The sequence below is a fragment of the Diadema antillarum genome, unplaced genomic scaffold (genome assembly GCF_040938485.1).
Source record: "Diadema antillarum isolate AM-2024a unplaced genomic scaffold, OU_Dant_1.0 scf00000042, whole genome shotgun sequence".
Lineage (NCBI taxonomy): Eukaryota > Metazoa > Echinodermata > Echinoidea > Diadematoida > Diadematidae > Diadema > Diadema antillarum.
This window is the reverse complement of record NW_027270931.1, coordinates 924280-950306: the sequence shown is the minus strand read 5'-3', so window position 1 is coordinate 950306 and position 26027 is coordinate 924280. Positions and strand designations below refer to the sequence as shown.

Below are 26027 nucleotides of genomic sequence, written 5' to 3'. Positions count from 1 at the left end.
CAGTTTTCTTTTAAAGTCCCTCTTTTATATAGGTATAGATACTCAGTATTGAAGTGTAATTAAAACGTCCAATGTAGTCGAAATCAATGGTCTATAGATTGGTAGACGTATCACTTAATTTGGTCGATGATACCTGGTGAATAAATTTGTTCTAGCGACTGGAATATACCCTGAGACAATGGTAATGAAAGAAAAACATGGGTATAAAACTACGCCTTCATTCCTGGTGGTTTATCGCAGAGGCGGCTTGAATTTCAATTAGTTTATGATTTGTTTTTGTTTTTTTTTCAAATCCGTCTTCAAAGACATAGAGTTTCTCGAAAATTATGACGGCTTATAATGAGAGAGGGATTATACCTTTAAATAGGTCAGCCGTGAGTTCGGGATTATGATTACATGCGCGACATGCGCGTCATAAGAGCGTTCGTAATCAATCATGGCCACCACGCCAGGACTTCAGATAATATCATAAGAACCGTCTTGCGACTCTCAACGCGGTAACGCTGCCAAAATTCATATCATGACATCACCGTTGTAATAATAATGATAATGATGATGCTAACATTAATGCTGTACTCTTATCAACCCAGTCAGAGTAGCCACTGCTATGGCATCATCATAACCCTAGCATTGTCACATACTATATGTTTTTACACAGCACGGGTACTGGATAAAACATCTTGTCCAGGGATATTCGAACCGGTTCGAGATTCAAACTCAAGATCTCCCCATTAAGAACTCAGAACGCTTACATCTAATCTTCTGTGATAGCATTTCGCTGGTAACACTGCACAAAACCGGGTGTTAAATATGCCAAACACCGAGCTGGTGTAAAATTTCTGGTGCTTATTTGCGGTGTTAAATCAACACCTTCGGGTGTCACTTCAAAAATAAAGCAAATTTTTAGAGAGGTAATTAGTTACTACTGTTTTTCTTGTTGATTTTGAACTTCAATAAGACGAACAAGAACGTTCCGATAAAGTATTTGATTTTTGAAAGAAAAAAAAAGTTGTAAACACATTTACACCACAGTGACACCAGTTGGTGTGGTCTCCTATTGAAGCCGGGCTGGTGCTATACCACTGGCATTAACACCAGCAATATCAAATCAACACCAAAATAATAGTGTCATTGTTGAATTAACACAAAAGGTGTCAAAATATCACCAGCTACAGTGTCAAATTAACACCAGGAAGGGCCTGGTGAACACTTTTCAACACCATCAAAACGTTCTTTCTACACCTGTCGGTGTGGTTCTCTATTGGCACTTGATCGGTGTTAGATTTAACACCAATCGTGTTAAATTTATCACTGCTCTTTTTACAGTGAACGTTGCATGCGTGCTGTAGCTCCTGCGAAGTAATTAAGCTCATCCACCATACACTTTTTGTTCCCATCACAGTCACAGGGAAGGCCATTAATACCCATTTCAAGGTGAAAAATTTGATACCTCTGGAGAGTATGAAGATTTGATCACGATATGAACAGTTCAAGGTCGAGTGAATGTAAGCCGTTGATGGTTTATTAAAGCACATTACGTTCCGGGTACCAGTGTAACTTATCAGAGACCTGTTTGACAAGTGCCACATGAATAATATACCAGTCAGATTATTTACAAAGATGGAACACTTCCTTTATAATAGCTTTGAATCTGAATTTCGACAATGAATATGTATGTATATATATATATATATATTATATATATGTACATGTATATTCTTTTTTCAGCACCAATCAGCAGTTTTCACAGAAGCTCCATAGAATATCAGAATCCTACTACGGATTGTAATGTTAAGATTGCTTAGTTGCACCCGTATTGACAATCATTGTACGCAGATCGTTGCGTATATCATTAGATTTTGACGGAAGATAATTATGTGCATAAGTTATATCGTGTTGTTTCACCAAGGAGTACTGGGCATCCAAGCCTAGTTGGGCTTATCTACTTGGTTCACCAACTGGCATTGGATATCTTATATGCTTTTAGGGGAAAGAAGGTAGGATTATCTCTCTCTCTCTCTCTCTCTCTCTCTTTCTCTCTCTGTATCTCATGTGTCTTTTAGGGTAATATATTGTATAAATTTTGTATGAGGATCGAGGAAAAAGAAGTATTTCACCTCCACCGCGGCAGCGGACTGACCGTATTGGTATCTACCAGAAACACGTGTTTGTTTGTTTGTTTGTTTGTTTTGTGTGTGTGTGTGTGTGTGTGTGTGTGTGTGTGTGTGTGTGTGTGTTTGTTTGTTTGTTTGTTTCAGGGACATTATTGCGTCGGTTATTCAAAATAGCGTTGACACATTAGGAAAATTCGGCGTAAAGTAGGCCACAAATAATTACCGAAATAAAGGTAAGATTGCGGCGTTACCAGAACCTTCTAGGTTTGAGGAAAATGACTTAAGTTGTTAGCCCCCTCGGTAATGGTAACATCCCTCCGGTATACAGAATTCATAACTATACTCGCCTGTGATGGTGATCACTTTTTGGGTGTCGAAATGCAATCTGACCCAGAACGGGAGAGCAATCTGCCATCCCATGATTCTAACCCTCCCCTCCCCTCCCCTCCCCTCCCCTCCCCTCCCCTCTCCCCTCCTTCTTCTTCCTTCTTACTCCCTACCCCTGCGCATTTAAAGGTTTTATGACTTACTAATGCATGTTGATTTGTGTTGATTTATGATACACTGATCATCACTTTTGTGTTGAAACGAATATCTAGAAACAATCCATATATTTTTAAATAATTGTTCTTCTATTTTTCTTCAGATTAATTGGATACGCCCTCAAAAAACCTTCCAAACCAAGATTCTGGTTGTGACCTCATTTGTCAATCATTGCTAAAGTGCTGATATGTTTAACAAAAGACGTTGGAATGCACCTTCCCCTCGACTCAGCGTAACTTGCATGTTTCTGTGATATTACTGTGACAAACAAAAGACAATGGTGAGGGAACATGCAAGTTATGCTCGGTCTCGGTGAGGGTACGTTCTAATGTCTTTTGTTAATCATATTAATACTTTAGCAATGATTGACAGATGAGGTCACCACCAGAATCTTGGTTTGGAGGTTGTTTGTGGGCGTATCCAAGTAATCTGAGAAAATAGAAGAAAAATCATTTTAGAATATATGGATTGTTTCTAGATATTTGTTTCAAAGTGATGTTGCAGGAAGCATGCATCAATAGAATCAACATTCATTATTTTGTATGTCATAAAACCTTTAATCATAGACTTGTCTTTCTTTTACAGCAGCAATTTTGTCAATCCACCATTTCTCTGTCTCTTTCTATCTGCTTCTCTCTTACACACTCTGTACCTATTTATACACTCGTATGTAATATCTGTGTTCCCTTTCTCAGCGCCCCTTCCCCACCCCCATTGGCTCTGAATTATTGAAGAGCGGGGGAAATCTCAACACTTAACCAAGGCTGATCGCTTCTCGCCCCGACGCTATGCGGTCCCTGCATGTTACCCGCGTCGCTTCGAGTAGCGCATATTATAGACTGCAGCTTACGGACCCCCCTGTATTCAAATCACATGAAGCACCCCCGCTCGTTTGTACCTCTTGCATGTATGCCCATGTCAATAATGTGCGCCATGCTACAACACGGCTAGATAATGAATGTATGCGACATTGTTGTCGTTTCGTTGTGGTGTGTTCATACCATGCCATCCATGCGCTCCGTCGAACGAACGCCAACATGGCCAATGTATTGCTGAAAAGTATACCATCTCAAGCGGGTACCTTCATAATATTATAAAGGTGTACGATACGACTGATAAAAAAGAGAGAAGTATATGCACATGACGTAATGATTGATACGTGCAGAAAGAATTACAGTATCATCGACGTGTGTGTGTTTGGTGTGTATGTGCTGTTGGTGTGCCGATCAACAAATCGATGCATTCTCCATCTTTAGATGATAGATCTCCAATGTCAAAGACGTAGCAGCTGGCTGGTATAGTTCCCAGTTCCCTTGTGTTGTCTATAATAAACTCAGAATTACGTTGTGACTTCGCAGCACACGCGCATAACCTCGATCCGTTACACGTACATAACAGCCAATAAAAGAACAACGACAACGCACAAATTACAGCCACGATTTAACTGTATACGTAGTGTATCAACCCAATAGCGCAACCTGTCGTGACCACGTGACAGTTGTGGGAGAGCCATTCTGTTTTACCTGAAATGAAAGTCTTATATTAGTTTTTTCCATAAGGGAAGTGAGGAAAAAGGTTTATCACCCTCCTATTCCCATCATGCTGGTTATGTACAATATTAAAAAAAATGTATACTAAGTGATGTTATGTTAGATTCTCCAATTTATTTGCGATTGTTTTTTTTTTTTATTTCTACTTTAGGGACGATTCTTCCTCCAATTGTTATTTCGTCCAGCTTGTTGAATGCGCGCCTTATGACGTGAATTCATTATGTAGCTATTTAAATGTTCCATCTTAACAATATACCCATTAATGTCCTCTGTGGATAGCTGTTCGACACTGAATTTCACTGTTTGTGTCGTTACAAGCATTGAGTAATATATGTTTCATGGGCATTTAGCATAAAATTGTGTGTGCACACAAACGTAACGCGCACGTGGCACGGCAATACAGTGTATTACACAATGTATTCAATACATGTACTATACGATAAGGAACAATGTTGTTGGAGGCACGCTCGAGCCATGTACGATAGGCCTACCAGGGGCCAAATGCAAGCGAGGTATCAACGTCGTTCCTGTATGATCTTTGTTGGAACAGGAGTATTATTGATCTATTCGCGTGCGTGTAATGTCAGTTAGGGCATCATGTACATCCTATACTGCTTCGAATGCATATGGAGATTGTAATCACGTTCTGGTAATTCATGATGCCCAGAGGCTATACGTAGGAGCGGACAGTCCTCCATGTGTTCTGGCAGCACTTTATGGTGTTTGTGAAATAACGAAAAACTGGTACTCTTAGGACTAAAGCAGTACACAAACACTTGTGGCAGAATGCGTCCTCGTCATATACACTGCTCGTAAATGCCTTTGAGTGATGAAAATAACCCCACTGATCTCTTTAGAGATCAGTGAATAACCCATGCCCAGGTGAGATGCACACACACACACACACACACACACACACACACACACATCAACTATTTTTTGCAGAGTAATATTATGTTTAGATACGTGAATATCCTAGTTTGATACTAACGACAATTCGTTCCATAAGGTTTTTCAATGATCAAGATACAAACATTTATACGTTTATGAATTATTAATGTGGATGTAAAATAAAACAACCATTTGAATACAGATAGGCCTATGTATCTATAGAGAGGGAGAGAGAGAGAGACAGAGCTTTGCTAGGTGGCTGCGTTGATAAAATTCGTGCTAGGAATCTAAAACACACAATCATGTACTGTGACGTAATAATTCACTCATTGCTGAAATACCTCTTTTAACCGCCTGTATACTGCTTCCCGAATTGAAAATCTAATAAAAGCACCCTTCTTCTATGAAGTAGCCTCTGTAGTACATTCATAATTGTTAGAAGAAGAGAAAAGAAGACAGACAAACAGACAGACAGACAGGCAGACAGACAGATAGACAGACAGACAAGTAGATAAATAGAAAAGGAGATAGTATGAAGACTGATATCATGATGGAAAGGAATCGGTCTGTAATGAGATCAATTTTGATGACTGAAGACGGGTGACAATTATAATCAAATCTACGAGTTTGCTTAAGTCCTAATATGCTTAGCTCTTAGTTTGCCAAGCCTACTTCGAGATATTTGATTTAATTTCGAAGAATCGCTGGTTACAGAAGTGCACTGGTTCAAAATGTTATTGAGCTTGATCATCATAAAGAGGCTCTTGTTCTTTGCTATTCCATTTCCGGTGCATGCAACCTGCAAGACGAAAAAAAAAAAAAAGAAAAAAAAAAGAAGAAAGAGATGAACATTGACATCAAGGGGGAAAAAGATTGATGTTCATGAAAGGTTAGTGTTTGCTCTAGTTATGAAGATCGGAAACCGTCCGAAGCTTTGCGGTTAATTAAAAAGGTAAATAATGATTTCGCTCATCTAAAGTTTACATACAAATGATAAAAGAACGTTTAAGGTATCGATTTTTATTACAGCCTAATTGTAACAAACATTCCACTGAAAGAGGCATTACGTAACATTTCCTGCGTAAAAAGCAGAGACAGCCTTAAAGAAGAATAAGAAACCGATGATTATTAATTGGACGGTTCTCTGTGACTCTCCGAAACGAATTGCAAGTGTCAGCTTTCTAAGGCAATTCGTATTTTAACTCTATCCATGGCAGGGACTTTGGACAGTGTGTACAATTAATAGGGATTTTCTGTGCCGATTGGCACTCAAATCACAAAAAGGTTAACTTCTTATACACACATAATGTAGCATAAAAACTTCGTTGATGAATTACGATAGCACGTTATCAAGAAATTACCGAGAGAAGATATACGCGACCAAAAGACAGAGTTCTCACTGTAAATCTTAATGCAGCTAAAATTCACGTTATTGCCATGATTCCATAATTGATTCGTGCTAGATGAATGTTTATAAGTTGCACAGTTAAATGTCACATAAGTCCGCTTTGATATGTTCCTGCTCCTCTGTATTGCATTGAGTAAGAGTAGAGGAAATAAGCATGATATGGAGTGTTATTAAAAAGACGTGCCTGTGGGAGAATCTTGTATCTAAATATCTCCATACAAATTACGAACATGCAAGGAATTGGCTCATTTTGATTTATACTGCAAGGCATGCCTTTGGCAAACTGAATGACATGCAATGCTCCGGTCACTGTAAGACGTTTTAGAAAGAAAGTTACCTTCCTGATATGCCTTCTTTCCATTTGAGAACGTTTTTCTAAAATCTTTAATATTTGATTTCCTTCAAATAATTTAACAAATCAATCATAAAGCCAATTAAATGTAGGTTATTACGAGTGCATTTTTACTATATAAGTTGATAACGCAAAATTCACTAGAAACAATGTAACGATATTAACGAAACGTGAAACATACCTTCTTTACAAAGAACACCTTTTATTACAAATAATATTTATTCACTTTCATTCATATAATACCAAAAACATCAATTGTCTTTGGTATTACTGTACAACATAATAGAATAATTCTTTGTATAAAAATAACAACTGGGATATAAATTTCATATAGGCCTTATTATACACAGCGGCTTTGCGATTTCTCTAACACACACTTTTTTCCAAATAGTATTTATTCACTTCCAATCAAAATACAAAACGCATCAATTCTCTTTGATATTATTGTACAAACATAAGGGAATGATTCTTTTAAAGAGAAACATAGACTAATTATACATTTTCATGTTTCAATATAACGAATGACTTGGCAATAGTACAGCACACACACACACACGCACACAGAAGCACACACGCACATGCACACAGAGGCACACAAATTTCACTGTGTTCATTGATGAAATGTTGACCCGGAAGTGAACACTCGGATTTTCATGACCGTGATGTAAAACCACATGATGTAGCCAAAATTCAGGCAAAGAAATTGTTGTGTCTCCATAGAATCGCTCAAGAAGCGATGATTCACTGTGGCGATGAAGTAATGATTACTCATTCTACGTGGTAATGCGGCATGGGTTTATCGCACTTCCACAACAACAAACTATTCAATACTATGGGAATGATAATATTTGACCACGGTTGTGGCCAACTTCAAATACACTCTACGGCAATGTGAAATTTTGCCCTGTCTAGATAATATACAACATCACGCCACGTGGTGCTACGTAAACGCCATTTTTTACCGTTGGTCATTATAACAACTTCACACAATTTGTTGATTACAGCTGGCGCTTGGAGGCGTCTTCCCCTTGACGAATCATTATCGTTCACTTACTACTATTATCTATACACACACTGGCGGCATAGTTGAAATTCTGACTTGGTAGATTTCAGTGGCGCTTTGCATGCCAGCAGCGAACCGCTACTTTCATTCATTACGTAATCCAATCATAATTGCCATTTACGGGCGGCACGCTGGTATCTCGCCTACACTTATGCGGAGACGACAGGGAGAGTGGTGCATTGTTTGTGTTAATTTCCATCTGCCGATTATGAGAGCCTTTTTAAGACCAGCGAATTTATGTCCTTAAGATGACACTTTCGTAATGAGCGTGTGACAGTCTTCTTTGCAATGCACCAACTGTTTGCATGCTGGTAGTGTATACTGAGTACATGCATTTAGTGTCATTGTTTCGTTGTTGTCTCGCAAAAAAAAAACAACAATACTCATCAACAGGAACATATTATGATATAACAATCTATATCTATATCTATATGTTTCAACATGTATATGATATATATATATAAATATAAATATAAATATATATATATATATATACAAAGATATGACAATCAAAAGGTAAAAGTGAGATCGTGGACAGGCGTCATTTCTACATTCATTCAAAGAATTTGGACGTAACTATTGCTGAGGTCAGCAATATACACTGGTTTGGTTCCGTTTATTACATCTTTCTTTCTTCTTAATATTTGTATGGATCGTCTATACATTCCATCTTATATTTTCTGTGCGTTGCTGTGTGTTGACATAAATTTTCTGTACGGAAGTATGGAATCAAATTGCTTCAAATTAAATTGCGATTGAATGAAAAGAAATGCATTGTTGTGAATTACTTTATTATTCCTCGACGAGTTCAAAGACACTCCAGAAACCCTGTAAGTCATAAAGACAACATAACGAACATAACATGCTATGTTGCTTGTTCTATGATTGTTATCTTTTATTCTATGATTGTAAATCTTTGAAAATGAGTAAAACATACAAAAAATAATATACTTGATCTATTCCTCTCCACAATTTTATAACTCGCGCATTATGAGGGCATTGATGAATGGACAAATTAAGGGGAACGAGTCCATTTCTTCATTGCGGCAATGCTACGCGTAAGGTGTATGGCTACCACGTTACAGTTAGTTATTGGACTGCGATGTTTTGTGGCGTGTGAATAAGGCACGGGCCATGAAATATTCAACGGTTCGGGTATTCTTTTTTCCACTGCGCTGAAGCCGCCTTTTTCCCTCTTAGCTCGTATAATACGCACAGCTCGTTGGTCACCGGGACTATATCAGCGATTCCAATATTCATGTACCTTAGTTTAACGCACAGTGGCATCGATTTCCATGGCAGATTTCCCACTCGGGGGAAACAAACATATTAATAACTTATTTCATCCCAGATTAGATCCTTTGGTTGGACTCGATACACGATATATACTGCAACTAATTTCCTTTCGGTGTAACAAAGAAAAGTGGTCAAAAGGGGCAGATGTTTAGAAACATTCGCGCAAGAGCGATATCTCCCGATAAAATGAATGATCTTTCCATTGTCGAATCAATAGGAATAGCCGTGCCGTCTGAAATATGCAACGTTACAGGTGAAATGATTCGACGGTCTGCCCTTTTTGATTTACAGAATCATCCTTCGAAGCAGCTTTCCAAAATCATGATCATTAGTATAAGTCACTGAAGCGAAAAAAAATCTTAGTTAAAAGGCAAATTGTATGTAATATATCTAACTGCTTTTGATCTGAATTGAGAATATTTGATGATCACACTTTTTAAGAGTGTCAACAAAAGGTGCGTCTTATTTAGTACGCAAGGACAATGCATTGTCTAGGTTGCCCTATTTGATACTGATGCGCTCAACGAGTATAGTCTGTTACTTCGCGTTGTTCATCATTCACAGTAAGCTTTAATAGCTGTGCTGTGGTAAAGGTTAAAGGTTTGCAGTGTGATGGTAATGTTTTCAAACAGGCAAGAAAAAGGGCAAGGTCGATGCTGTTAGAAAAGTCGTCTTCTTGTCTCGCGTTATGCATGCATGCGTGAATGCATTCTAGCACACATACACAGGCAAGCACACACTCACACACACTCACGCACACGCACGCACACACACACACACACACACACACACACACACACACACGCGCCCGCTGTACGCCTCTTTTAACATAACACTCGTATTTTTACTCAAATTCTTATACGACATTTTAATCCGTACTATCAATAGATCAGCTTCGAAGCTCCGGAGCCGTTATAAGACCCAGTTAGACCCAGTAAGGTCATGAAGCATAAATCAGTAGCACATAATGCACTTTTTGTGCACCATACAAAGGAATACATAAGGTGTCATCACTTTGGGCCCCCACACTTTTTTTTTTAACCCGGAAGTACGTAAGTGCCCTTAAATAGAAATAGACAGAGATCTTGAAGTGTGAGTGCGGTAAGGGTATGTTTTTCCACTGAGGACCTTCTTTTTTTTTCTTGTCAGGTGAAGAAACCCGGAAATGGGCTCCCACACTTTTGAAAACGCTCCGCCGGCCCTGAATTATACCTCCTTCACGTGTCAGTACTGATACTGCATACTGCATCATATTTGTTTGATCCAGAAAAAAGACATTCAGAACTTAGAATATGATTACTGATGTGACTGAAAGGGATATTTATGATTGTCGGTACAGACGGTAACGTGCTGCGCCAACATATGGGCATATGCAATGACTGTATGATAACGTACAAAAAGGCATACTTCGGTGCCTGTATTGCACCAAACGATGATTATTATCACCTTAACGCGACGTATTCATCTTCTCAGTCGACAAATCATTGACATGAAACATATGCCTTAATATGATTACTTCTAAAATACATGTGTAAGGGCCTCACTCAGAAAACTGGATAAAACAGAAACCTTTTCATTCTTTCTTGCGTTTAGCCATCGCTATACGAAATTTCACAATAGAAACCAAAGACGGTGTCATTGTGACATGCTGGAAACCAAGCTTCCGGGCCGAAACCACAGCCGAAACTGAGACTCTTGTTGTTTCATTAAGATGGTATCAGGATATCTTCTCTTCCTCCTCTTCCTCCTCCTCCTCATCTTCCTCTTCTCCATCTTCTTTTGAAGGTGGTGGGGAAGTTCGGATGTGTGTGGTTTTGGTTTGCTCCGGATCATAAGGTATCAGTGTCGCTGTGAGACTCTTTGAGGGGGGATGTCTTCCATCAAAGTTCCTCTCTTCTCCCCTTAGCGAAAATGATTAAAGTGGAATCCTAGAGAGGTGTCAATGTTACCCCCACCACCACCATCCCCACTCTTCTCTTCTCCCTTTAGTAAAAATGATTAAATTGGAATCCTAGAGAGGCATCAATGTTACCCCCACCACCACCCCACCCCCTCTCTTCCCCACCCCTATCCCCGTTGTGGAGTACTACGCAGCGAAAAAGAAAAAAACAAACAAATAAACATCGAAATGCAAATTCTGTCTGCGTGTGTGTGTGTGTGTGTGTGTGTGTGTTTTAGAGCGAGTGTATATTTATACGTTTTCTGTTAAGTCTGTGTGAAGATGCCGGACATACCGGTGAACTTGATATGCTTGAAAGCATTTTTGACAAACTGGCAAGTTTAGATTATCCTTGGACACTTTTTCCTTTTAAAGATTAAATCGGCCGATTATTTCCGAGAAGAGCTCCCAGCGCCATGATAGGCACTCAAAGCATAGTACTGTATTACCCTGGACTAATTACTGCTATCATCAGGAGAGCGCAACATTCGCGGAGGAATTACTGTAATTCTCTTTTGCATGCAGGTGGTATAATTATGCCGCAATATTTTGTTTGGGAGTGTAGTATCTTTCCGGGCATATATTTTTCAAGATGGAAGTGGCCATGACCATTTCCAAGAAGTCAACATAATTGTATTTTACCCTTTTTTCCCCCCTAACTTGTCGGGATGTATCTATATAGCACACTATGGGCGGAGATTCGTATGGTCGTACGAGCTTTTTGACTCTGAGATGCATTTCATCTCTTCCTTAATATTAATCGCTGCATTTGTTCAAAAGCCACCTGCAACAAAATATGCTGCGTACTACTCTTTAACAAAGCGTAGGGTTTTTTTTCACTGCTGCCTCAATTACAATCACTCATGCCCGATTAATTCCAGCTGCTTCTCCGTGGCAGGCATCTAACATTGTTTGTTGGCCATTTAATCTTATCTTTCTTACGCAGAGGTAAAGACTGATTAAAAAAAAAAGAAACGACAGCTTTCGGCTTTTGGATGTATGCTACGAATTGAGACTATTGGTATACAGGACACGAAGGGTCTCTATCAATGTGAGAATTATATATATATATGTATATATATATTTATATATATATATATATATATATATATATATATTCTGAACAAGGCATTAGTGTCAATGTGTGAGTAATCTAACGACATCATTTCATCTATTTAGAACGCTGTTTGCTTCATCTGTAATCAATCGCATTCCAAAAATTTAAACTGCAAACTGTATAGGCGTCTGTGTCGATTTCAGTCTGTCGGTGCATAAGACGTATAGAAAAATATAATCTTATATATGTATATATATATATATATATATATGTATATATGTTTGGTTTTTTTTGTGTGTGTGATATATTACGTGGGAGTGTAGATGCGAGTGTGTGCATGTGAGCGAATATGCAAATACAGTGTGTTTTTACGAGACACTCGTTCCATTTGCTTTTGATTAGCATTCTGTGTACGCTGGAAATGAAATTTACATTTCATATGAGATGCACGATCGTATACCAATGTAATAAATCTTGATGTAATTGTCATATACTGGTGGTATCCGATGACAACAAGACGGATCGAACTGGCTGATTTATTCCCAGGTTTTCACCTCCCATAAATAGGGAAACCTGTTATGGCACAGACTGGTAAGTTCACATCTACCGCAGTTAGTATCTCTCCGGCGAGCGCCACGTAGCCGTGAGATATGGCAGGGTCCCACTCCAAGTGCGTCAGTATGGCGGTAGAGTACACGATGACGCTTATACCCAGGGGAGAAACCCCGCGTCTGTCACATTAAGTTCGTCTCCGCCCAGACACACGCGTGTAATGTATGATAGTCAACAACCACGGAAACGCTCCCCTTCGCTTTCCACACTGCTCTGGGCATGCACAACCGCCTTCAAAGCAAATTGGCTCGAACGAGAGAGCGGCGCGCCCGACTGCGACGTGTTTGTGTTGTCCGAACGCGTGAAATGCGAGATGGACTGCATATTAGCCCCATTCGCACGCCTCGCTCAATGGCTGACACACACTGTTCGGGTAACCGAGCCGTGTTGTACGTCTTTGAGTGTGTGTGTGTGTGTGTGTGTGTGTGTGTGTGTGTGTGTCAAATCTCTCTTAACTATCTCCAGAAAACTCTTCTATTGCTAACTGAAGATGTAAGACAGAGAGTCCCGCAATGCTATATGAGTACCATAATCGCCTTCCTCGCGATAACCACTTTAAAAACTTGTTTAACAGGATTGATAATGAAACAGGAGTCAAAACTACCATTAACTAAAATCGAATCTTTATGTGTGTGTGTGTGTGTGTGTGTGTGTGTGTGTGTGTGCATGTATGTATGTATGTATGTTTGTACACTGTATATAAAAATTAATGCTTCCTACTGGGAGTATCAGGAGTCTTGTGGTGGTATACATAAAATGGAAATCGACTCAAAAGTTTATAAACTTGAAAAATAAAAAAATAAAAATAACTTGAATCAGACTGCCATGCCCACGTCTTTTCTGAGTGCACGGGATACATTTATTTCATCGAAATTTACGGTTATCACCATTTTATTGTTATTGTGTATTGCTTTACAGCATCCGTCCCAGAGGAAAATTTCATCCAGCCGTATAGTGTAACATATGGGTGTCTTTATGGCATCATGACATTTTACGTGTTTAACATTATAGTGATGAAACGACAACTTTCATCATAATCATTGATAGGTGCATTGAAGAAAATTAAACCAGTGACTATTGGTGATCCGTCGCGATTATCATCACGAAATACTTTATGTATGTGCTAGTTTTTCTCTGTTTTGTTTTTCTTTTGCATCAAACAACTTACTTGATTCTTATTTTTGCTTCAGCAAAATTCTAACTGTTCGAAAAAAAAAATACTCAGCAACACATACTATGATAAGAGTGTGTACCTCTATGTAAACATAGAAAAAGTTTGATAGGTCGAAAAGATAAGTTACTGCAGTTTTTAATGGTTCTACACCGCAGACACACAATTAGTGACAGCCGAGTATAATGTTTGTGGTTGCGTTCAGTGTTCAACCTGTCGTGGTATGGATCTTATTTGGATTAACATCCCGAAGAACCAGAACTTAAAAACAGGAGTTGAATGTATGGTGGTTAGGTGTTATGCATTCATTGAAATTATGTCTTATATTTTGCAACCAAATCACCTCAGTCCCGTCCTATTTGCTGTGTTTGACAATGTAAACTGACACGGAAAGATACAAGCATGTGTTCTGGGGACGCAATTTCACAGGGAGCTAAATTTCTGACGCCATTTCCTTTGATCCCTTTTCTTCGCTACCGTTTTCGCAGATTTTTGCCACGTGCTCTTGTTCAGCTTACACGTGCAAAGTGTGAATTTATTAATCGTGATTATCACGGTTGCATTTTTTTTTCAGCCTGCAAATGTACTCAAAACGATGCAATATTCAAAGACATCAGTGAACGGTCAATTAAAAAAAAAATCATTGTGTATTATATATATATATATATATGTATATATATATGTGTGTGTCTGTCTGTCTGTCTGTCTGACTGTCTGTCTGTCAACGACTGAATCAAAATGTACATGACTAAAAAGATAGTTAAATTAAATACAATACAGAGGATAAATGCTTTGGTCTTTCGATGCGCGGGACGTTAATTAATATTGTTCAATGATAGCAACAACAACAAAAAAAATGTCAAGGTTTTTCTTCCTGCTCAGTTTTAACGTATACGATTTCCTTCACATTGATATCCTTCTGAACAAAAAAAGCAAGTTTTGATGTAAGTGCTGTGCCGTGGCAAAAGATAATGCAGAGCTTCGTGGGTTTATTCGAGGATTCCTCGAAAAACTGACAAGCCGAAACAGCCCATGGTAAATTACTACGAAGCGCCCATAACTTTGGAGAACGGTCCTAGCGACAATCAGCGGGAAAGTGAGAAGGATTACCGTAGATATGGATCATCTTCGTGAATTTTTAATTGCCTTGTAATATCTCCATGGCAACGGGATGATTCCTACCTTTACGAAACGAAACGTCGTTTGCATTGCATTTTTGAATCATGAAATATGGTTCATTTCGGGGTGTGGTTTTTTTTTTTTTTTGTATAATGAGATAAGATTACTTGAAAACAATGTAGGACATAAACTTTTGTTCCAAGCCGCAGACGATGCCTTATTTATCATCAGTAAGTAACACTGATTAAGGTCAATCTCGGAGCATTTTGTTGTGAAAACTTGTACATATAGTCTGGAATATGACACGGAACGTCTGAAATGAATGACATATCATGATATGTGTTGTCGCTTATACGAAACACGTGAATACCACACCAACTGGATAATTTATTAAGGAATATTATTCGTGTCCACAAAATTCTTATAAACTTATCATGACTCAGGGCCGCCCGTTCAATGAATTATGCCATTAGTATACACAATAATATTCCTCCTGTTACGATCCTTTGCGATGCTTATTAGCTCATGTATCTTCGCGCAGCATCATTGTGAAAGACCCACATTGTGCGAGTGCCTGCAAGATGTGTGTATGAAAAGAGAAAGCTTCGAATGTGACCGGAATATTTCAATTACTGAGTAGTAAAACGACCTCCCACTGTGCCTTTGCGCTGGACTGCATTAATACACGTAAAAAACGTTGGAAGAGATTGTTCATAGATTACACATTCGTACTAACCACGAACACACGCGCATACATAATGTGGGGCTTGTAGATGTAGCTCATGCGCAAGTATGTTTCTTTTCAAGAAATGTTCGTTGCCCATGTATATTATGATATCTCGTTCAGTCGGAAGCGCCGCCATACCAGGCAGAAGATATGGAACCCTCCTTTAATGATATGCACGGTGCATCTCCCAAGATGATTTAGGTAGAACAAGTGCTTCTTCCCATGTGATATACAATAAGCTGTGACCACACTTTAATTAGATGAGAACTTCCAAGAACTAGCAAAAGTGCATACATTGTGCCCCCCTGTGTGTGTGTGTATGTATGTGCTCGCTCTCTGCATGTGTATAAGTATAGGTAGCCGGCGCCATCAGACCAACAGGTTTCTGGTAGACACACACAACTCATACACTCATCTCCTCAGAGCCGAATCTATCCGTCGCCTTTTGATTTGCATATCGAGTGAGAGAGGGCGAGAGAGAGAAGAGGAGGAGGAAAGTCATGGCTAGAACGACTGCGATTAAAGGTTACACGGTAGGAAAGACAAAGCAGACTCTCATACCACTGTCATTTCTATCGCAGCGGTTTTCGCCGTGAGGTCTGACATGTCTTTAATCACGGGTTTGCCAGCCTGCAGAAAAAAAAAGCACCTCATGAATATGTATGATTATGTGCGGGCGATGCGCGGAGAAACGGATGGCACCCCCGTAAGCTCCAAGCGAGCGAGCCTGCAAAAGCCCGCATACGCGATCTCGCCTCATTTCATGTGGCCGGACTATACACAGTAATACCGCGGAATTATAACTCAGCTTATTACACCGCACCGTATATCGGGCTTTCTGACACATATTTCATGAGACGGAATTTCACCTATATTTTGGCATCAGATTCGTCATTGCGCAAACGACGTGGAATATCATGTTTGTTTCCTTGGAATTAATGTTGGAATGCCGTATTTCACCGCGGATTGCCCGGATGAATATATAGATGTTTACTGTACGTGTATGATATGTAGATAGGGTTATCCTTCGATCAGCAATAATCGACATGCATATTTAGCTGTGACTGGAAATCTGAAAATGTGAGTATATCAAATCCGCCATCTGTGTTCTTTCTTTTTCGCATCAGTATTGTTCATATCGAAGATGATTCCTTTTCGGCATAGCAGAATGGCGGGCCCGCAGGATATGGCCGCTCTGTGTACATCTGTAATACGTTTGCTGGAATAAGAAAAGCAGGTAGAAAAGAAAAAGGTCGTATATTGATGGGATTGTCTATTTTTTAGCCTACTTTTTGTCATTCGTTGTCGTGACACAAATCTGTCTGTGTGAAAAACCAGAACCTTTTGTATCTTCTTTTTAAATCGTGTGGGTGACAAGGAATAGAACAATTGCGATTAATTTTACTCGTAAATCGTGATTGATAAAGTCGCTGGCAGTGTGGGGGGAAAACCACCCCGCCCATCAATCATATATTACGCGTAGCTCAACCCGTTTCCATCATATCATTTCTTTTTTATATTGTTCGGACCAGGGCTACAGGTCCGGGAGGGGGCGGAGGGATAGGAGGAGGGGTTGGGGGGGGGGGGGGGGATTCAAGAGTATGCGAAGAGATGGCGGATATCGGATCACATAAAGAAAGAACTTAAGTCTGGTTTGTTCGGTATCGCTGTCATAGAACTCTCCCCCCCCCCCCCTCTCTATCTCTATCTCTTTTGCTCATTTTCATTCTCGATTTGTTCCGTCACAAACTATAATTGATACACAATCAATTACAGTTACCATAGCGCACCTTAACACTACCCCCACCACACCTTTGAAGTTCCACCTGTCCATCCACAATAGAATTTATCAGGTTTTCAACATTTATGCAAAAAAGATAATCGTGTCTGTGCTCCGTTATGCTACGCGTGTGCATAAGGATACCAGTGGCGCCACGGTGGACCAAGCAATACCACCACTGTGGTGGCCATTCATTATGGTCAGAGTTATTCGGGGGAAAAAAACACCTGTGATTTCGATGTATGATCTATATGCTATCCCCATTACACCTTTGCAGTTCTACCTGTCAATGCATAATGTAATTTATCAGGTTTCAGACATTAAATATCAAAGAGATACTTGTATGTGTGCTCTGTTTTTCGTGCGTACATAAGGATACCAGTGGCGCCACGGTGCGGTGGACCGATCAGAGTCGCCACCGTTGTACCCATCATAATAGTCACAATAAAAGTTAGCGAAAAAAGTGTGATCTCAAGGTGTGATCTTTACGCTATTCCCATTAAACCTTTGTAGTTCTACCTGTCAATACATACATTCGCATAATAGAATTCATCAGGTTTCAGACATTATCATGCAAAGAGATATTCTGTGTCTGTACTCCATGCTTCGTGCGTACATAACCAGTGGCGCCAAGGTGGACCGATCAGTACCGCCACTTTTGTGTCCATTTTATTAAAGTCACAAAAAAGTGTGATTTCGATGAATAATCTCCACGCTATTCCTGCCACACCTATGCAGTTTTATCTGTCCATGCACTATATAATTCATCAGGTTTTAAACGTTAAATGCAAAAGAGATATTGGTGTTCGTGATCCATGTTACGCGCGTACATAAGGATACCAGTGGCGCCACGGTGGACCGATCAGAACCGCCACTTTGGTGTCCATTATATATAGTCACAATATTCGCAAAAATGATAAGTGTGATCTCAATGTGTGATCTTTACGCTATTCCCATTGCAGCTTTGCAGTTCTACCTGTCAATGCATAATAGAATTCATAGAAGTTTCAGACATTATCATGCAAAGAGATATCTATGTCTGTACTCCATGCTACGTGCGTACATAAGGATACCAGTGGCGCCACGATGGACTGTGCAATACCACCACTTTGGTGTCTATTATATAGTCACAATAAACCCCCCCCCCCCCCAAAAAAAAAAAAAAAAAAAAAGAGAGAGAAAAAGATGGTGATCTAAATCCTAGAAGTGTACAGCCAGATATTTAGCCTTCTATCTTCCCATTCCACAATAGAGTATCATTCCTTGCAAATCTTGGGGCTGTATAGTGCTGTATTTTGTTGTTAATAGCGCAGGATTCAGCGCTGGAGCCTTAAACAGGCGGTCTTGTCAGGCGGTTACATCCATTTCACTTATTCAAGATGTCATGTCCCTCCTGACCAAGATTCAAATGCATATAAATTACAACCAGATGTAATGATCGTAATGGCACGATTTCTTGAGAAAACTATGTCTTCATTGGAAAAAGTTAAGGTGGGTCAAAAAAAAAAAAACAACAACAACAACAACCAAGCAATAGCTTTGCCATAGTCATCATTAGTAGGAGTATGGGAAGTAGTGGTGCGGTAGTATTGCGGTCATTATAACCATCAAATATCAACCTTTTACGATTATTTTTAGTTTTTCCTTGTTCGTATTTTTATTGCTATCACTGTCGTTGTCATCAGCATCATCGTTAGTATTATCTTCGTAATGTACAGTATGAGATGGTCGGTGACGAAGATTCTGATTAATGATTGTGAATTGATCCATAACGTTCTTAATCTTTTTTTTCCCATTTCCTCTGCAGAATGGCAGCACTCACCACAGGCAACACGCCGTATTCGGACGGCCTTGAGATCAACTTTGGCGGCGGGCCGGCCCGGGAGCCTCCCCCTCCTTCACCCGCTGCCTCGCAGAAGAAGACGTCGAAGTCTCCGGCCGGCTTCATCCTTTCACTGCTCGGTAGTAATAGATCCCTTTTCATCTTCAGCGAGGAGAACTTCATCAGAAGATGCGCCAAATGGCTCACAGAGTGGCTATATCCTTTACTGCACATTTTTATGCCAAAATTTATAGTGTGCATGATACATTCGTATGTATTTACGCACGTATAGCACAATTAAAAGTATTACATAAATAGCTAGGCCTTACGTGTATGTCATGCCATACGCAAACATACTGATATGATTCATTTGCCATGTCTATGTTTGTTTCTCATTCTCTCTCTGCAACGCTTTATGTATGTTAGGATGTATGTATGTATATTCACATTATTCTTATTATTTATTTATTTATTCATTCATTTATTCATTTATTTATCTATTTGCATGCTCTATACTTGAAACCTTTATCGGCATAAATGTCACGTCTAGGGAAGATCGTTATACAATGATTGTTTTCACACACAGAAATAAGGAGTATTTGGGCCTATTCTTGTGAAAATGTCATCTGTTTCCTCATGATGTGCTTTAGCACACAAATCCGTATAATATCATAACGAAACACATGGTATTATAACACTCTCTTGTTACGTTACTCATTAAAAGATAAGAGATGTCGCATACAGGTTGCTGAAAGGCGATGAATGTGATTTACACTTGTAATGATAATAATCTAACGATGTATAATCTGCCCGCAGTCGTATACAGTGGTAAAAATCCTTGAATGCAGCTCGACTACCCGCACAATCGTGTCAGTAGTGATAATTATGTCAGCAGCGAAATGCAAAGTGCAAGGCATTTATACCGACCCAATAAATAACATAAAAAGCCATCTGTCATTTTGATAGTAACCAAACAATTGAATAATTCGTAGACGGCAAGTGTCGAATGCACGCGATTAGTAAGTTATGACGATAATAGTCGCACTGACAGCCTGCATAAAGCCAATCTTGAGATACTCTGGATGATTGTATGCAGACATTACAGTTTATAGCTAATCAGATTACAGTACCAGTACTTCTGTCTAACCCCTCATGTCACTGGCTCTCGAACTGCCCACGTATATAGTCTGGCACAAACGGAGCATTATTGATAGAGCCTGTCAATATTATGTTGATGGTACTCGGAATACACTGACTACAACTCAGACGCCCACAGGGATGTGTACATCGAATGTAAATGCAATATCTGCATCACTTGCACAACTCTGACGGGTTGTACTTTAAAACAAATTGTCTCTGCTTGAGGGACACCGACTATTTAAACTCACACAATAGTAGTATTAGTTTCGACACTTCTAACAACCAAAAGCTAGGCGCTTGATTCACTTACTACCAGCATGGTTGTATATCTCTCTCCCTCTTCAAATGTTTTGGTTTTTTTTAACGCGCACAAATTACGTAATCGCAAAACCTTACTTGGCCATTAATTTAATCGTACCCTGCTTTCGATCGTGTAAACTGTAAAAGTACTGACTTCTAAGAACAAACAGGTACGACAGCCTGCAACACTGCGTGATTCTAACGGCTCATGCTGTGAGCAAACCGCGCAATGCAAAACATACAACGCATTGCTATTCCAGTGCATTGTCGGCACTAATCATTTAGGGAAATTGCGCAGGAATGACAACCAAACAATTGAAAAAAAAGAAGCAACAAACAAACCAATTTTATATTTTGCACTAAAAATACCGATCCGACATGATTCAACATGTGGAAGTAAGCGTCAGATTATATCCATAGCACGTATTGAGCCTTGCTCGCTAAGAAAACAAAAGAATGTCAGAGATGGTAATGAGGGATAATCAGTATTTTCATTCCATCGCAAGTTTTTATCCAAAAGTGTGTTTCTTTTTTTTTTATGGTAAAACGTGTGGAATACGCTTTCCAGTAATATATGCAGAAATCATTTTTACCTTGAATTGCGTCCGTGGATCATGTGAGCCGTACGATATTTTCAGGCTTATGGCGCATGCATACAACCTGTCTAAAGTACAGGTGTACTCACCACATGTTAGAATGTTTCCCATGTACGTACATCAGGGTAGTACATGCGATAACAGACTATGGTGGATGTATTAAATTTCTACATCCATCTGGGCAGTATATAGTGCGGTATATTCAAAAAGCTTTACGAATCTGAACCCAAATTGTTAATGGGTCCATACCCTATACCTTTTACAGAAGATGATATTGTAACTGAGACATTTAGGCATGTAATTTGTCGTCTTCACTGGTCGCACGTAATGTATAGATGTGGAATTATGAATACTTCTTTCAGCCGCAACATGACTAAGCCTGCTTTTCGACATTTCACGAGTTCTTAACAATTTGTACACCATGACAAAGAAGTGATAGTATACTATGTATACAAAGTGTCACGAAGCAGTCATAACTGCAGGCACGCATGCTATATTATACAAGGAAAATTCTCTTTGCACAACCATTTTGTTACGTACTGAAGGGATGATGCGTTGTAACGATCAATGCATAATACTGCCGATCGATCGATACGGTGAAAGAAAGGAGAATCCGTAAAACAATGCGAGAGCGGGTGTAACCGTGCATGCATGCATGCATAGACACATACCATTAACATACAATTTCGGCGACATCTGTCACGGTAAATGCCTAATTGTGTGAGACATTGGCGCGCCAGGTGTCGTCATAATTTGAATTTCAACCCGTTATGTACGCTGGATTTATTTCATCGTAATCCTAGCGTTCACTAGCATATTGTATTTCCCACTCTCTTCTCTCCTTCTCTCTCTCTCTCTCTCCCCTCTCGCACTTTCTCTCACTTTCTCTCTCTCTCTCTCTCTCTCTCTCTCTCTTCTTCTCTTTGTGTAGAATCATCTGTCGCAATAGATATAAAAAACTGTACATGTGTGCAAGAAGGAATAAACATGAAGATATCGGTCACATTAAGTGCATGGCGTTAGACTTTGTCAAGTCAACTCAACTAGAAATGATTTTATGAGAATGACTCTCATCACTCAATCTTTATTCCTCCCCCCCCCCCTCTCTCTCTCTCTCTCTCTCTCTCTCTCTCTCCATCTATCTATCTCCTTTCCTGGTTGGATGGATCACAAGCGATGGCTGATTTTTGCAGATATCGTAAACCAATCGGGAGACTGGGGGGTCCTCGCGCGGGATAAATCAGAATTGACATGCAATCCTTACGATAAAACGGTCATCAATTCAGTCATAGTCACGTGACTGCCGAGTGAGACGTGTCCAGCCTGCTCTCCCATCACGTACAGCTCCTCTTCTTCTTCTTCTTGTTCTTCTTCCTCTCCACTCTCACCATCTATCTCTCCTTCCCCTCTCCTTTCTCTGCTCATCTCTCAATCAGGTTGGTTCCCGTATGTAGGTGTCCCGATTATTGGCACTGATGCATTTACCTGTGAGCTCCGTCTAAGAGCTCAGAGATGTGGAATAACTCGCGTTTGGTTACTAGACTACGGAAGTTATAGATTTATAGATATGACTAAATACCTGCCTGTCTTTATTTGGCTCCCACCCCCCCCCGTCTCTCTCTCTCTCTCTCTCTCTCTCTGAAGCTAAATTAATATGATATGATATGATATGATATATGATATGACATGATATATGATATATATATATATATATATATAGTGTGTGTGTGTGTGTGCGTGTGGGTGTGTACATAATTTATTATCTTTTTGATCGATCCCTTTATTTCTAGTACACAGTACATGTATCTATTTCAGATGGGGTTTTCATCATGTTGTGGGCCTAATGGATTCTTGAAGTTGGTCATTTGTAGCAGTGCAGTGATGGGCCTATGTCTGTTATATTTAGAATGTCGACATAAACAACTGAGAGTATTCTGTGATCGTGAGCCGTATTGTCCGTAGAAGTCAAGTGTGAAAAGAAATTCAGTAACCCGACATTATTCATAAAGATTCCGTTCAATCCGTATCTAGCGAAATAGTGATATCTCGTATGAGCATGCGTAAGGAATGAAAAAAAAAAACATCGATAGCTAAAAGCGGGGTTAAATTTCTTGACAAGTGCATTCTGTGTCGAAAATGGCATTGTCGGTGCTGCCACGATGTAATTATACAGTCAGTAGCATCTAGAAGTGCGCACAAAATGATACATGCGATAGAGACGGTGTATAGACCATTGTCGTATTGTGTCGTCATTAAAGTCCATTCCCATAGGGGAGGGGGCGGTGTGTGTGGTGGTGGGGGGGGGGGGGGGGAAGAGACGGGAAAGTTGTGTCGTGGGAGTGGAGGCTATTTCCAAGTAATTCCTCGGCCCATCATGATTGCAAAATTCATCTTTGATAATCACCTCGCGTGGGAGGGAATTTCTCAGTTCCCGAAAGATCTCTGCGGTATGTGTTTTTATGTCGAAATTTGCTTCAGTTTGTTGGATAGCGGATACATATTGTAAAGCTCATGATAGTTTCTAAGGAAATTAACGGTACCGTAGTTTAATGCATTTTGCTGCCTCTTTTCTACAAAGCAGTGGCTTCGTAGAATACCACCTGCCTTATATTCATTTCTTCCTAATTATTTTTTCCTAATTCTACCAGATCATACCTGTAAAGAAATACACATAAATATTCTATTTCCACTAAAATGACCCATTTTCTATACGGGCAGTTGAAATGAAGCTGTTTACTGAATTGCGTTGAACTGCATTTTCTTTTCCTCTTCAAATCTCTGTATCATCTGCTAGTCGGCACACGAAAATATAAGTTTACGATTGAACATGAAGTAAATGTTTCGACGATGCAAAATGTGCATTTTAAGTGGATGCTCACTTCATCCCGTGATTTGTTTCAAATTTCCTTTCTGAGACCACCCCTACCCCCCTTTACATACATGCAGTGTAGATTGAGGATGTTGAATTCAAAGTCAGTGACAGGTTTAACGAAATTTTGAACGTGATTTCTGTTGGTGTCTTACCCCAAAATGTTAAAGGGTTACTTCACAGGTCGTAGATGACGTCACAAGTTGTTAATGACTGTACAGTAAATCAAAGTATGACCTCAACCCAATCGAATATGCATGTGCATGAAATTGACTCACACACAAACGCGAATTGGCCGGCCATCGACATAACGCTTGCTAGAGTCAAAACAAAAACAAAGAAAACCACGTTCCCTTGCTCCGTCCAACACCTCTTTCTTTTTGCACCTAAGGTCGTGATTCTGAGTCATCATAACGGGTGGTGTCAATACTTTATTACCAGCTAGCCAATGGCAGCATCGCAATTTTGCCGTTTACAAACCCTTACATGACAAATAATGCTACTTCAATGAAATTTACTGCAACGTCTCTTTTAAAATGAGCATCAAACTTATATTGGCTATCATCTGTTAACAAACACGACAACACTACAATTATGAGTTTCATTTTATGTCTCTTTCTGCCTTTTCGAAATGCCGCCAACATAGTAAGGTTTGGAAAGTGGGACTGTACTGAATTATCAGATTACAGTAACATAGCAGACCTTAATTCGACATCAGACAGTCAGAATACTTAGTTCATTTGTAAATTTGAACCATATCTTTTCTCAAGATACGCATTCTTTTAGAAGAGAGATAGCTGTGATCAAACCACTTGCTTCACATATCTGCTATGTCGTTGTTACCATCATAATAATAATCATGTTATTTGTGAATTATGATTGAAAAATTATACTGGACTATGTCTCTTGGTCAACTCTGTTAGCCATCTGATAAAGTCGTGGTGGTTATGATTAAAATTTTTTGGATGTCTACGAATGGCTTTCCATACACACATAGATACGTGCAACTCAGTTTTGACTACAGGTCGAACAGAGAGTGTTGCACCGGCTTTTGAAATTAATGATCTCTGTATTCACCGTGATCAGTGGCAATTCTATAAAGATATACTGTGGAGCGAACGTTTTCTGTGGTAATTGTCGAATTAAGATAAGGTATAAGATGAGAGGTAGTATTGAGGAAACTACCGAGATAACGCTTCCGTCTTGTTTTATAGAATCCAGTCGTAACTATCCTGTAATTAGCGGAATGCTTATGATTTAGCGCGGAGAAGATGGCATACGGGGATACTTTTTTGTGGAATGCATCAACCGGTATAGTTAGAATCAAAATGCCACAGTAGAATTTGCGTGTCCTAGGGAGTACCAAAAGCGATTAGCGAACGAAGCGCCGGTCCCTTTCGGCGATGATGATGTAGGATGAGGGTGAATTCGTACAGTATGTGGTACGTGGCTGGAAAGTTATGAATTATTCATCAAGCTGGCGCCAGTCATTAGCATAAGATGCATGCGTGGACTCTACGTCCAGTATACCCTCTTCCAAATTAGCGCCACTTGTATACATTTCAGCGACGTATTGTAGGGCCTACCGTTATCCGTGTAATAGCTTCGAAAGTCGAAAGGTGACCCAGAAAAGGCCTCGGTGGAGAGCTTTTTCTCCCATTTTGCTCCTCGGAATATT

General features: G+C 39.6%; 1 protein-coding gene across 1 annotated transcript in view; it reads left to right on the top strand.

Annotated features, from left to right (window-relative positions):
• The window catches only part of LOC139713117 (voltage-dependent calcium channel type A subunit alpha-1-like), a 303372-nt gene that overhangs the window by 91458 nt on the left and 185887 nt on the right, over positions 1–26027 (top strand). The window contains exon 3 of the mRNA XM_071624874.1: positions 19430–19660. Coding sequence (XP_071480975.1) covers positions 19430–19660 — 231 coding nt within the window. The remainder of the gene's footprint in view (positions 1–19429; positions 19661–26027) is intronic.